This window comes from Ochotona curzoniae, unplaced genomic scaffold (assembly GCF_017591425.1).
Source record: "Ochotona curzoniae isolate NIBS_2020 unplaced genomic scaffold, NIBS_Ocur_1.0 contig_50, whole genome shotgun sequence".
Taxonomy (NCBI): domain Eukaryota; kingdom Metazoa; phylum Chordata; class Mammalia; order Lagomorpha; family Ochotonidae; genus Ochotona; species Ochotona curzoniae.
The window spans coordinates 10,143,204-10,155,365 of record NW_024466446.1 but is presented as its reverse complement, the minus strand read 5'-3'; the positions used below and the strand labels follow the sequence as shown (position 1 = coordinate 10,155,365).

At 48.0% G+C, this 12,162-nt stretch overlaps 1 protein-coding gene across 2 annotated transcripts in view; it reads left to right on the top strand.

Annotated features, from left to right (window-relative positions):
* Positions 1–12,162, top strand: part of DOCK8 (dedicator of cytokinesis 8) — a 173,512-nt gene that overhangs the window by 93,007 nt on the left and 68,343 nt on the right. For both annotated transcript variants that reach the window (XM_040988913.1, XM_040988914.1), the window contains 5 exons: positions 6,054–6,171; positions 7,472–7,542; positions 8,473–8,611; positions 9,849–9,950; positions 11,993–12,088. In XM_040988913.1, the coding sequence (XP_040844847.1) occupies positions 6,054–6,171; positions 7,472–7,542; positions 8,473–8,611; positions 9,849–9,950; positions 11,993–12,088 (526 nt within the window). The remainder of the gene's footprint in view (positions 1–6,053; positions 6,172–7,471; positions 7,543–8,472; positions 8,612–9,848; positions 9,951–11,992; positions 12,089–12,162) is intronic.

The window sequence follows — 12,162 nt, the reverse complement described above, 5'->3', positions numbered from 1 at the left end:
TTTTGGTTTTTATTTTTGTGTGACTTTCATGAAGAAATTATTGATTTGGGCCCAGCAGCGTGGCCTAGTGGCTAAAGTCCTCGCCTTGAACGTGCTGGGATCCCATATGGGCACCAGTTCTAATCCCAGTGGCCCCACTTCCCACCCAGCTCCCTGCTTGTGGCCTGGGAAAGCAGTCCAGGACGGCCCAAAGCTTTGGGACCCTGCACCCATGTGGGAGACCTGGAAGAGGTTCCTGGATCCTGGCTTCGGATCGGCATAGCATCGGCAGTTGCGCTCACTTGGGGAGTGAATCATCGGATGGAAGAGCTTCCTCTCTGTCTCTCCTCCTCTCTGTGTATCTGACTTTACAATAAATAAATAAATCTTTTTAAAAAATCGTTTAAAAAAAGGAAATTATTGATTTAAGAAAGAAGAAAAATATGAGAAAGTACATTTTGGTATATTTCTGATTCTCTTTTTTTTTCTAAAGATTTCTTTTTTTTTTTTTTATCACAAAGTCAGATATACAGAGAGGAAGAGAAACAGAGAGGATTAACTTCCCAAACGGTCACAATGGCCAGAGCTGTGTCAATCAGGAGCCAGGAGCCAGGAACATCCTCCAGGTCTCCCATGCAGGTGCAGGGTCCCAAGGCTTTGGGCCGTCCTCAGCTGCTTTCCCAGGCCACAAGCAGGGAGCAAGGAACTGGGTGGGAAGCGGGGCTTTCCCATGGAGCTATGTTTTAAAAATATAGCCTAAACACAGATTTTTTAAAAAAATCTTTTATCTGACCTGTCAGATAGAGACACAACCTCTTTTGGTGACATTAGCTGATACAGTTAATGTTAACAGAATGAAACCATAAAACCATAGAAAAGTTGACTTTCAGAAAAATCTCATCTTTAAAATAAGATTCGCCTTATTGATTGGAAAGGCAGATAAAGAGGGAGGGAGGGAAAGAGAGGGAGAGAGAGAGATGGAGGGGAAAGAGAGAAAGATGGAGAGAGAGTGTCCACAGCTGGTTCACTCCCCCGTATGGCTGCAGGGTGGGGCTGGGCCAAGCTGAAGCCAGAAGCCTGAAGCCCCACCTGTGGACCCTGTGGAAACTAGCTGGAGAGAAGGAAGGCTCGAAGAACGTCTGGAATGTGTGCGGCTGCACTGTTTCCAATTCCCTCTTCAGGAACAAGGCAGTCTCCCCCCCCCCCCCCAAGGATTTATTTTTGTTGGAAAGTCAGATTTGCACAGAGGAGAGACAGAAAGATCTTCCAGCTTCTGGTTCACTCCCCAAGTGGCCACAAAGACCTAGAACTGAGCTTATCCAAAAGCCAGGAGCTTCTTCCTGGTCTCCCACGCCGGTGCAGGGTCCCTAGGCTTTGGAGCATCCTTCACTGCTTTCCCAGGACACAAGTTAGGGAGTTGGAAGGGAAGGGAAGTGGAGCGGCTAAGATACGAACCGGTGCTCGTGTGGGATCCCAGTGCATTCAAGGCAAGGACTTTAGTCACTAGGCTACCGTGCTGGGCTGACACCTCCATGCTTCTTAACATGGCGTTTGCACAGCAGAAGGTTCCCACCCTGTGGCTTGTTTTCCGGTCTGCTAAAATACTGTTCAACTCAGGTGGTCAAGAATGACGTGTGGTCACCTGTCGCCGTTGCCCCGGGAACCCCACCTACCTGCCTGACACGCAACGCATTATCCAGCAACTTTGTACCCCTTAGCACGTCTCTCCCTGGAGCAACTGGCAGAGGCCGTCTTTCAGCTGGCCAGCGGTCACCCTCTCCCCCCAAGATCTTTCTTTCTTTCTGGCTGGCCAGCTTGGGCTGGAATCTTGGCTCAAGAGGTGCCCCAGCAGCCAGTGCGCCGTTTGCTCCAGTTTACTGGCTGTCCAGGCTCGACTCCAAGTGGCCATCAATTGCACATTGATGTCGTCTTGGGCATAACCAGCAGGGCCGTGGCTTCCTCTTGGTTTCCTTGCTTTGGGTAAAAGAATAAGCCAAGTTTTACAGAAGCCAAACTTATCTTTTTTTTTTTTTTTTTCCCCACTGTGGCTTTGCACAATTTCAAAGTCCCCTGGGTGATTCTGTTCTCAGCAAAAGAACTAGAAGATAATTCCGAGATCTAAAAGCAGAGAATGGTTGGTGCTCAGTTGGATGAAAGAATGACCAAATTCCACAAGTTAACTCCTAGAGCTGCTTGCTCTACTGCCAAGGTCTAAAAATAAGTTGTCAAGGGGGCATTGCTAAATCAACGGAAAGAATGTGGCGTTTGCAAAATAGTTTCTAATCAAGAAGAGGCATCAGAAGGGAATCTGGGCAGAAGATTCCTGATAAAAGCTAAATGTTCCTTTCTGCTTTGTTGTAAGGTATATTATTAAAGACATCCATTTGGGGGCCCAGCGTGGTAGCCCAGTGGCTAAAGTCCTCACCTTGCACATGCCGGGACCCCATCTGGGCACCAGTTCTAATCCCGGTGGCCCCACTTCCCATCCAGCTCCCTGCTTGTGGCCTGGGAAAGAAGTCCAAGACGGCCCAAAGCCTTGGGACACTGTACCCGCGTGGGAGACCCGGAAGAGGCTCCTGGCTCCTGGCTTCGGATTAGGTTAGCTCAGTCATTTTGGCCACTTGAGGAGCGAATCTACAGACAGAAAGTCTTCCTCTCTATCTCTCCTCCTCTCTGTATATCTGACTTTGCAATAAAAATTTTAAAAATCTTTTTTTTTTAAAGACATCAATTTTTGCCTGCATTTAGGAACAGATAAGATTATACTGAATGTTTAGTGTTTTGCGTATACACTCAGGCTGTAGTTACCAATGAAGTTTTGAAGAAACTTTGTCGTAATAAGTGATTGCTGCTTAGGTCATAAGCTAGCCTCTCAAAACTCCTTAGCATCAGTCTTAGATTTTCTTTGGCTAATAGCAGGCACTCGTATATCTTGCACACAGCACACAAACATTTCTCAGTTTTTAGTAACTGCCCTTAGAGGGTGAGACTTTGGGCATGACTAACCAGCATGCTAATCTCTGGAGAGAGAGCATGGGCGGTCTATTCATTTCTTTCCTTTTTTTTTTTTTTAAAGATTTATTTTATTTTTATTGGAAAGGCGGATATACAGAGAGGAAAGACAGAGAGGAAGATATTCTGTCCGATGATTCACTCCCCAGGCGGCCTCAACGGCTGGAGCTGAGCCAATCTGAAGCCAGGAGCCTCTTCTAGGTCTCCCACGTGGGCTGCAGGGTCCCAAAGCTTTGGGCCGTCCTCAGCTGCTTTCCCGGGCCACAGGCAGGGAGCTGGATGGGAAGTGGAGCTGCCGGGATTAGAACCAGCACCCGTATGGGATCCCAGGGCGGGCAGGGCGAGGACCTTAACCACTGTGCCATCGCACCGGGCCCTCTATTCATTTCTTTAAAAGTATATGGACTTGGGCCCGGCGCGGTGGCGCAAGTGGTTAAAGGTCCTCGCCTTGCACGCCCGGGATCCCATATGGGCGCCGGTTCTAATCCCGGCAGCCCCGCTTCCCTTCCAGCTCCCTGCCTGTGGCCCGGGAAAGCAGTCCAGGACAGCCCAAAGCTTTGGGACCCTGCACCCACGTGGGAGACCTGGAAGAGGCTCCTGGCTTCGGATCGGCATAGTATCGGCCCGTTGCGCTCACTTGGGGAGTGAATCATCGGACGGAAGATCTTCCTCTCTGTCTCTCCTCTCTGTATATCCGCCTTTCCAATGAAAAAAATAATAAAAATAAATCTTTAAAAAAAAAAAGTATATGGACTTGAAAAAAAAAATCCATCGCTTTTCATTCCTGCTGATAAGACACATTGCTGAATCCTGGGGAAGAGCAAGTTTGCAGAAAGTGTTGGGCAAAGCAGTGTCATCGTTTTAGGGGTTCGTTTCCTGATAGGCGAGGAGGGACGCTGACTTCATTTCTCTTCAACTTTCCTTCCAGCCGTGTGCGGTGTGGGTTGCGTGCGTGACGCAGGATAGAGCACTGCTCATGCGGGGCTGAGGTTGCGACAGGCAAGCCAGCCGCCTTCTCCAGGGCGATGCCCAACCTTCTGGATTATTCTGATGCGCTTGTGGTGTAGCTGCTGGGTGAGAGTGTGAGCCAGCGGTGTGCCAACAGGAAGCCGATTATCCAGTCTGGCGGGGCTGCGACTGCAATTCATTTACACAGCCGCTTTCACCTAGCTGCTTCACGGCCTTCTTGGAAACTCTGGCTCATGATTTCCCCAAACACAACACTAAAGAAATGTCGATCAGTGTGTCTTCTCAATTAAATCAGGGGTGGAAAAACTGAAGCAATAGAGAATTCTTGCCAAAGTGTGTTGTGTTGTGGGAGGGCAGGTTTGTGGCTCACAGCTTGCAAACTGGCAGAAAAGGAAGTAGCTAAAGCATTCATTTGGGGAGATTTGTGTAATTAGAAGCCTTCATGCTGTGCGTGGGATGTCACGTAACCATTCAGATCATGTTTATTAGGGATATTTAGTCACTTTTGGAAAAGAGTAAAACTGAAGTGATGGGAAGAAGGCAGCATTTTTGCATCTGCAGTACAGAAAAAGATTTCAGGTTTGGAAGCAAAAGACTCAACCGAAATATTCTACAATCAAAGGGCAGAAGGATATTGAGTGAGTGGTATTTTCAAGCATTGGAAATTGGGGAAACGGGCACGTATTACACTCATAAGTAGAAGTTTAAGCACGTGGGAGAGTGGAGTGAGCCGATGAAACAGGGCCCTGAGACCTGAGGAAGTACCACGTGAGCTGAAACCAGCAGGATGAGAAAGAACTTGTCATTTAGAGAACGCCAGGAAGCCCTGGGGGACAGAAGGCTCAAACACCCTTGGTGCAGCAGTAATTCTGGAATTTTCCAGTATGTGAAAAAGAGAGAAGAAACGAGAGGTCAGAACAGAAGTTCTGTACTAGGTCTTGTTTGTCCAGTGCACAGGCTTGCCAGTCCCTAATGTCTTGGGCTTTGGTCTTCCTGTCTTTAAAATCTGGGGTTCAGGGCCAGTAGTACATACAGCTGCCAGCTGGCCGTGCCAGCATCCCATATGAGTACTGTTTTGAGTCCCGGCTGTTCCCCTTCCATTCCAACTCCTGGCTGATGTGCCTGGAAAAGCCACAAAAGATGGACCAGGTGCTCGGGTCCATGCATGCGTGTGGAGGACCCAAGGCAAGCTCCTGGTTCCCGGCTTTGGCCTGGTTCCGCCTCCAATATCGTGACCATTCGGGAGGCAAACCAGCAGACTTCTCTGTGTTTCAACACAGCCTTTCAAATAACAAAGAAGTCTTTGAAAAAAAGAAGTTGGGATTTATGACAGCTGGAGGTGCTCTTACTGTCAGACCAGGGGAGCCTTGGCCATTGTCACCTGCGGTAGAGAGAACCCGTTGTCTCAGCGACATTTTGCAAGCTGTTTGATGTGTTTCTCAAGCTATGATGACTATTTTTATTTTCTAAAAAAATACGCTATGTCAACTTGAAAAAGCTAATAAAAATGAAATGGACAGGACATCATTTCTCCCGCATGGAACTTACATTTCAGTGGAATTCACCAGTACTAATGCAAATAGAAAGAAAATATATTCAAATTATACTTAGCCTAGAATTTGTTCTGTAGTTGTTGAATGCATGGTTGTAGTGTTCACATTGTTGCTCTGTAGCAAGCGGGCTAGATAAGAAAACCAAAGCAAAAAAAGCACGCCAATACAGAATTGAAACCATCATGTAAAACCAGAAAATAATACAAGAAAGCCAAGAAAAAATTAGACTGCGAATTTAATTTCAAATGAACTGAACCGTTTTTTTTTTGTTCTCTTATTTGTCTCCAATATGCAGTTAGCTCTTTACAGACCTGGAGATTCAATCTCTGTAACCACAGCAGGTACATCTTGATAGGCGGCGAAACCGACAGCCACGTTGGCTGTTATCAGAGGAGAGCAGAGAGACAGGAGGAACCCACAGGAGCCTCTCATTCCTCTTGGAGTAGTTCACTTCTGAAGGAGTGCAGGCCATTCACTCCAGAACTTTCTTCCAATAAACGCTAGGCCTTGCTCAAAGATCTTTGATCTCTTATTTTGCAGAAATGTGCTCTATGTCTACCCCCAGAGACTGAACTTTGCCAACAAACTGGCTTCTGCCAGGAACATCACGATCAAGATCCAGTTCATGAGTGGAGAGGATGTTAGCAGTGCGATGCCGGTAAGCACCTGCCACAGCCGGGATGGGATGCACCTGCTTTGTCCCGGAACCCGGCAAGTCCAGAATAGCTCTGTTCCTGGCCACAAACTCACCATGCGCAAAGCCCCGATACACGGGTTCTTAAAGTCTGCTTCCTAACCTGGTCCCTAGTGGTCTGTGAGATCCACTGGTAATGTGGATCCTTTTAGAGGACGCAAAAACGCTCTGCAGCTTTTCCACGCTGCGTAGAGGACCACACAACGATGTGTGGTTCTCTGTAAAGTAGGCAGATGGGCTCAACGTGTCCACTGTGTTTGCTGAATTTCCACGCGTGCGTGGCACAACACGCTCACCTGCATTTCATGTCACGTCTGTCGACAAATATGAAGTCGTGGGTAGCACACACCACCTCGGTAAATTTTTTAGCACTGGATTTTTGTCCTGAGACAAAATACAAATGCAGTGTTCTCTAAGACAGCCAAAATGTTCTGGTTTGGATTTTTCACTGCCTGCTGCGAAGATGAATAGGTGGCTAGCTGTTGCTGTTCTAAGTCAGATGGTTCCGTTCGTGTATGTTTCTACTGAAATCATTTTTGCCCCAGTGTTTCTAGTCTCTAAGTAGATACTTTTTAACTTCCTCCTGATGGCCTACCTGTCTTCCTGATGCAAGGTGTTTTTTCTTAAGACAGCGGTAGGAAGGGTCCTCTGTGCTTGGAACAAAGGAACAGAGTCTAGAGGAGGCTGCCCAGTGGTGGTTGTGCTGGTCCTGTGTGAAGCTATGGGGTAGGTGGAGGCCACATTCCAGCCTGGGTTCCCTTAACCAGGTCCTGAAGCCTGGCTCAGGTTTGTCTGCATCTAGAGGGCTTTTGGTTCTTTGCCCCAGAATCCATATGCCAAATCATGCGCCTTCTGGGCCACATCAGACCCAAGAAGGTGTCATCTTTAACCAGCACACACATGTGAATGGGAGTGATGGTGGTCGGAATCACCCACGCTCTATGGAGAGGGGCGCGTCGCATCAGGAATGGGTCACTGGGGGGGGGGGCGGGTAAAATCATGTGACTTTGCAGCTGTAATTGGTGAGGTTTGGCTTTCTGATCCTGCTCCCCTGTAGCCCTTGGTCCTTGAAACAGCTCCATGGAACGCCAGTCGACTTTCACAGCCAGTTCCTCTGCCTGGGTGTGACTGGGCCGGTTGAAAAACCCAGAACTTTTCGTTTGTATAAATACCCCTGCAAGACCAGAGCACTCCAGTCGCCGAGGACAGCTTAATCTCCCCCCAAAGTCACTGGTAACGTATTCCTTCCTGTATTGCTCAACAGGTCATCTTCGGAAAATCCACGGGCCCTGAATTTCTGCAGGAAGTGTACACGGCCATCACATACCATAACAAGTGAGTGTACTTCCGAGTTCTAAGTTAATGCAGGATGTGTTTTCCTTATCCCCTGGTTTCTCTGAATCCCTCGGGGAAGTTAGATCTTGTCAGCCAGGAACCAAGAGTGAAAGGCAATGTCGTGTCAGTACTGTGATTCTGCACTGGGAATAGACCGAACTTTCCTTGTCTTGAACTAGGCTCGGGGGAACTCCGTACCATCAAGAACCTAACATGCATGTGACTCATGTTGGAGGGTGGGAAAGCCCTCCACTCTGGTAGGATACTGGGAGGCTGCAGGGTGTTTAAAACCAGAAATCAATTTTCTAACTTACTTTGCGATTGAATCACCAAATATCGTGTGTGCTATGAACTCACATCCCACAGGTACGAGAGGCGCATCTGTGCAGTGCCTGGCAGGATGGAGTTTGATCCTGGCCTGAAAAATGAGGCCGGTTTACGTCCTTCGCTTAATCGCTTTCCACAATGCGGATGAGGAATCAAGGTGGAGAAGGACTTGGCAGAGGACCTGGGACTTTGTAATCCAACAGAGCCAGGCTCTTCCTCCTTGCTGTGTTGCTACAGGCCCTGCAGAGGCACGGCCATGTGCCAGGCCCTGTCGCAGGGCTAGACATGAAAAAGAAGGCCGTAGGCTTCTATATCTCCTCCCCTTTGCTGATGAAACTAGCGGGGTTTTTTTTTCATTGTGCACGTAGGATGTTTTTCCCTGATAGGCTCTTTAGCCTGTCAGCTTTTCTGTGTAAGCAAAGTGCATCCACCTGCTTAAGTGAGGTCTCAAGAACTTCCAGCTCCGGAGCACAATCGTGTCACAGGAAAAGCGCAGAGCCAGGCAGGCAAAGTCTCAGGGACAGAGGAGCTGGGCGTCACAGTTTCAAGTCGGCGAGGTCATTTTGCTAAAAGTTGTTTGTGCCTAACGTGCTTTGGAAATAGGTCTCCCGACTTCTATGAAGAAGTGAAAATTAAGCTCCCTGCGAAGCTGACTGTGAATCATCACCTCCTGTTCACCTTCTATCACATCAGCTGCCAGCAGAAGCAAGGAGCCTCCGTGGAAAGCCTCCTGGGGTACTCCGTGAGTGCCCTTCTGCTTGCTCGTTTGCCCTGCGGTTGTTGGTAGAGACAGGTTCAAGGCAGAGATGAGCAGCCAAATGCCACTCGCTTGCCTCTGTCCAATCAGAAGGAGCTTTGCTAACCCAGGTGATAGCTAGGAGCAGAGATGACTCGGCAAAGTGGTTCACTTCAGCAGTGGGAAGTTGGAGGGTCGTACGTGCTAAGAAGAAAACCCAGAACGTCCATGACTACCGATTGAATATATGTGTTTCGCTTGCAAAACTAGCTGTTTCTTCTTCAAGGAGGAAGTTATTTCATTGAAAAAATGTAAGGGAGTGGGCATTGGGGACAGCAGCCAAGTCTCACAGCTCTGACAGCCATGCTTTACGTTGGAGTACCTGCTCCAAGTCTTGGCTTCCCCACTTCCAATCCAGATTCCTTCTCACACCCTGGGAAGCAACATGGGGCAGGTTGAGTATTTGAGTCCACCCACATGAGAGTCCCAGATTGAAATCTTTTTTATTTTAAGATTTATTTATTTATTAGAAAGTCAGATATACAGAGAGCAGGAGAGACAGAGAAGAAGATCTTCCATCTGATGATTCACTCCCCAGATTACCACAATGGGCCGATGCTATGCCGATCCAAAGCCAGGATCCAGGAACTTCTTCTGGGTATCCCACGCGGGTACAGGATCCCAAGGCTTTGGGCCATCCTCCACTGCTTTCCCAGGCCACAGGCAGGGAGCTGGATTGGAAGTGGAGCTGCCGGGATTAGAACCGGCGCCATATGGGATGCCGGCACGTTCCAGGTGAGGACTTTAGCCACTAGGCCACGCTGCCAGGCCCCCAGATTGAAATCTAATCTTCCGGCTTCAGCCTAGCACGGCCTGGTTATCATGGACATTTGGGGAGTGGACTAGCAATGAAATGATCTTTCTGTCCATCTGCTTTTCAAATAAAAACTGACAGATGAATAAATGGAAAAAATCATCTGAAAACTAGCTGGTCTGTGCAGACACACACGAACACGGATTCGAAAGAAACTTGCAACTGCTTTAACTCTAAATCCATTGACGCATGGCTATTACTATCTGAGAAGCTTTCAGGATATTTGAGATGGAAAGATCTAGACTGAAATTACTACCGAAAAGGGCCCCAGTCAATATCTAATCATTGCCTCATTGCGTTGGTTGCTGTGAACTGGATGAACTGCCAGGATGATAAACACCATTTTATTCTTTCCGTCATCTGTCGCAGTGGCTGCCAATCCTCTTAAATGAACGTCTTCAAACTGGATCCTTCTGCCTCCCAGTTGCCTTGGAGAAGCTGCCACCCAACTACTCCATGCACTCGGCGGAGGTAATCAGTGCACGCAGCAACTGCTTTGTGTCCAGCCATGACCGTGACCTTGGACTCCCTTTCCCAAACCCGCTCCCAATCGCTTACCTGTACCGGGAGATACTCATGGTGTTGGCCGGGGTAGCCATCTTCTCAGGCCATGTGTTCTGATGGGATGAGAGGAATAATTGCCTGGAGACCTCACTCATTTATGTGTCACCAAATCAGAATGTTAAGTACACGTGGCTGGGGGAGGGGAGCAGCATTGTAGCACAGTTGGTCAAGCTGCCATCTGTGGTGCCCAGAAAAGCAGCACAGAATGGTGCTCACCTGGCCCAGCCCTGATATTCACAGTCAGCCAGCAGACAAAGAAAAAAAAAAAAACCCTCTGTCTTTCAAATAAAATGAAAGTACATCGATGTAAAAGTCCAAAGAAAACACTTAGTTTTTTTAAAAATGTAACTCCTTATTAAGCCAGCACAATGCCATTTTCATACCCGGACAATTAACTGTAATTCCTAAATATTCACTCAATGATCACAATTTCCAATGATCCCATTCGCATCTTTTTGTTTGAATCAGAATCCAGATAACACATCTCTCGAGACTCAATCGACAATTCCTCCTTCATCCCTTTTGCTTTTCTGTTCTCCTCAGACCCACCTAAGGGTCAATCTGAGCGCCTGCACAGACAGCCCCTGCCGCCTTGTTATGGCTTGGGCACGCAGCCCGCACCGAAGCCCTCCAAACCATCCTTTCATAGTCTCATTTCCCAGAACCCTCAGCCCTCCTTGAAGTCATCAAGCAAAAACCTGAGTTTGGGAGACAGAGCGATCTGAATCCAGAAATCTAGGTCTTGCCTCTCCTTTGCTGCGTGAACACAGCGTAGCTCACCCTTTCTGAGTCTGAGCGGAAGCCGAGCCCGGGTCTGTCCGTTAGAGCTCAGCACCACCCCAAGAGTTCAGGCATCAGAGACTTACCATTCACATCCACGTTAGTTCTGTTTTCCTGCAGGCACTAAGTTATCTTTATAGATGCACCCTCAGCCTCTGCCCATGTCCTTTATGCTTGTCCCATCCGAGGCGTGCATAGTCACCACCAATGTGGCCATTCGGAACCTGAACCGTGGCTCGTCTTAGTTATCACATAGGCACTGCAACCCAAAAAGCCTTTGGACAAAAAAGCCTTTGATGCATGGGTTGAATGTTGCTACAGTCTTCTTTAGACTGTGTTGGGTAACGTGCAATGTTTTGCTAAAGTTACCTTCGTGTGTTCCATTTTCCTTTCGTGAAGCTACTAGATGATTTGAGATGACACAGATGGCTCATTCTAGATTTCGGAAGATCAATTCAGGGGCACTCAGGAAGCAGACACCTAGAATCTGTTCTCCTGAGATTGCTCATGCCATCCAGTGGCCTGCAGTGGCGTGTCCTGCTGGAATTCAAGTACACATATAACTTGCTTCCATCCAAAGGAAGGAGACACAGCCCCCAGGCTACACCCTCCTTAGCCAACCTCCAGTGGTGTCTCCAGGGGAATCTAATGCCAAAAGAAATTGAAGGCAAGCGATTGTCTTGAAGGTTCATCAGTGTATCCGTGTGGAAGGCAGTCAATGTAATTAAATCAGAAACCAAACAGGGCTGTTACTGGACAACACTCTGCTAAAAGGGAAAGTGATTTGGGGCACTCGAACACATGAACATTTCATGTCTAGTGAAGATCTTCCAAGCTTTCCTCCTGGCACTCCTAACTGATTGGAAAACGGCACATGATTTCAGCGCTAGATTCATCGACACTAAGTGGGAGCTTAGTGCTGCGTCACTCAGGTCACGCCGCCCCCTTCCAGCGTGAGAACTCGTGTAGGCCCAGAGAGTTTGATGGATTTGTCAAAGTAGGACTCTCCTGTCGAAGCACAACTGACCTGGAACTCAGGACTCCTGACTCCAGGCCAAGAGTTTTATATTTAACAATCCTGCCCCTACAAGCGGGATGCTTTGACTTGCTTGTTTGTCGTGAGAAAAGAATTTGATTACAATCCTTTTTTTTTTTTTTTTCTAACACAGAAAGTGCCTTTACAGAATCCGCCCATCAAGTGGGCCGAAGGCCATAAGGGAGTGTTTAATATTGAAGTGCAAGCGGTTTCTTCTGTTCACACACAGGTGAGAAGTGTCAAGGTCACCTTCATGTCAGGCCCCCAAGACCAGGAATAAACCTGGAACGCCAAAAGGGAAAG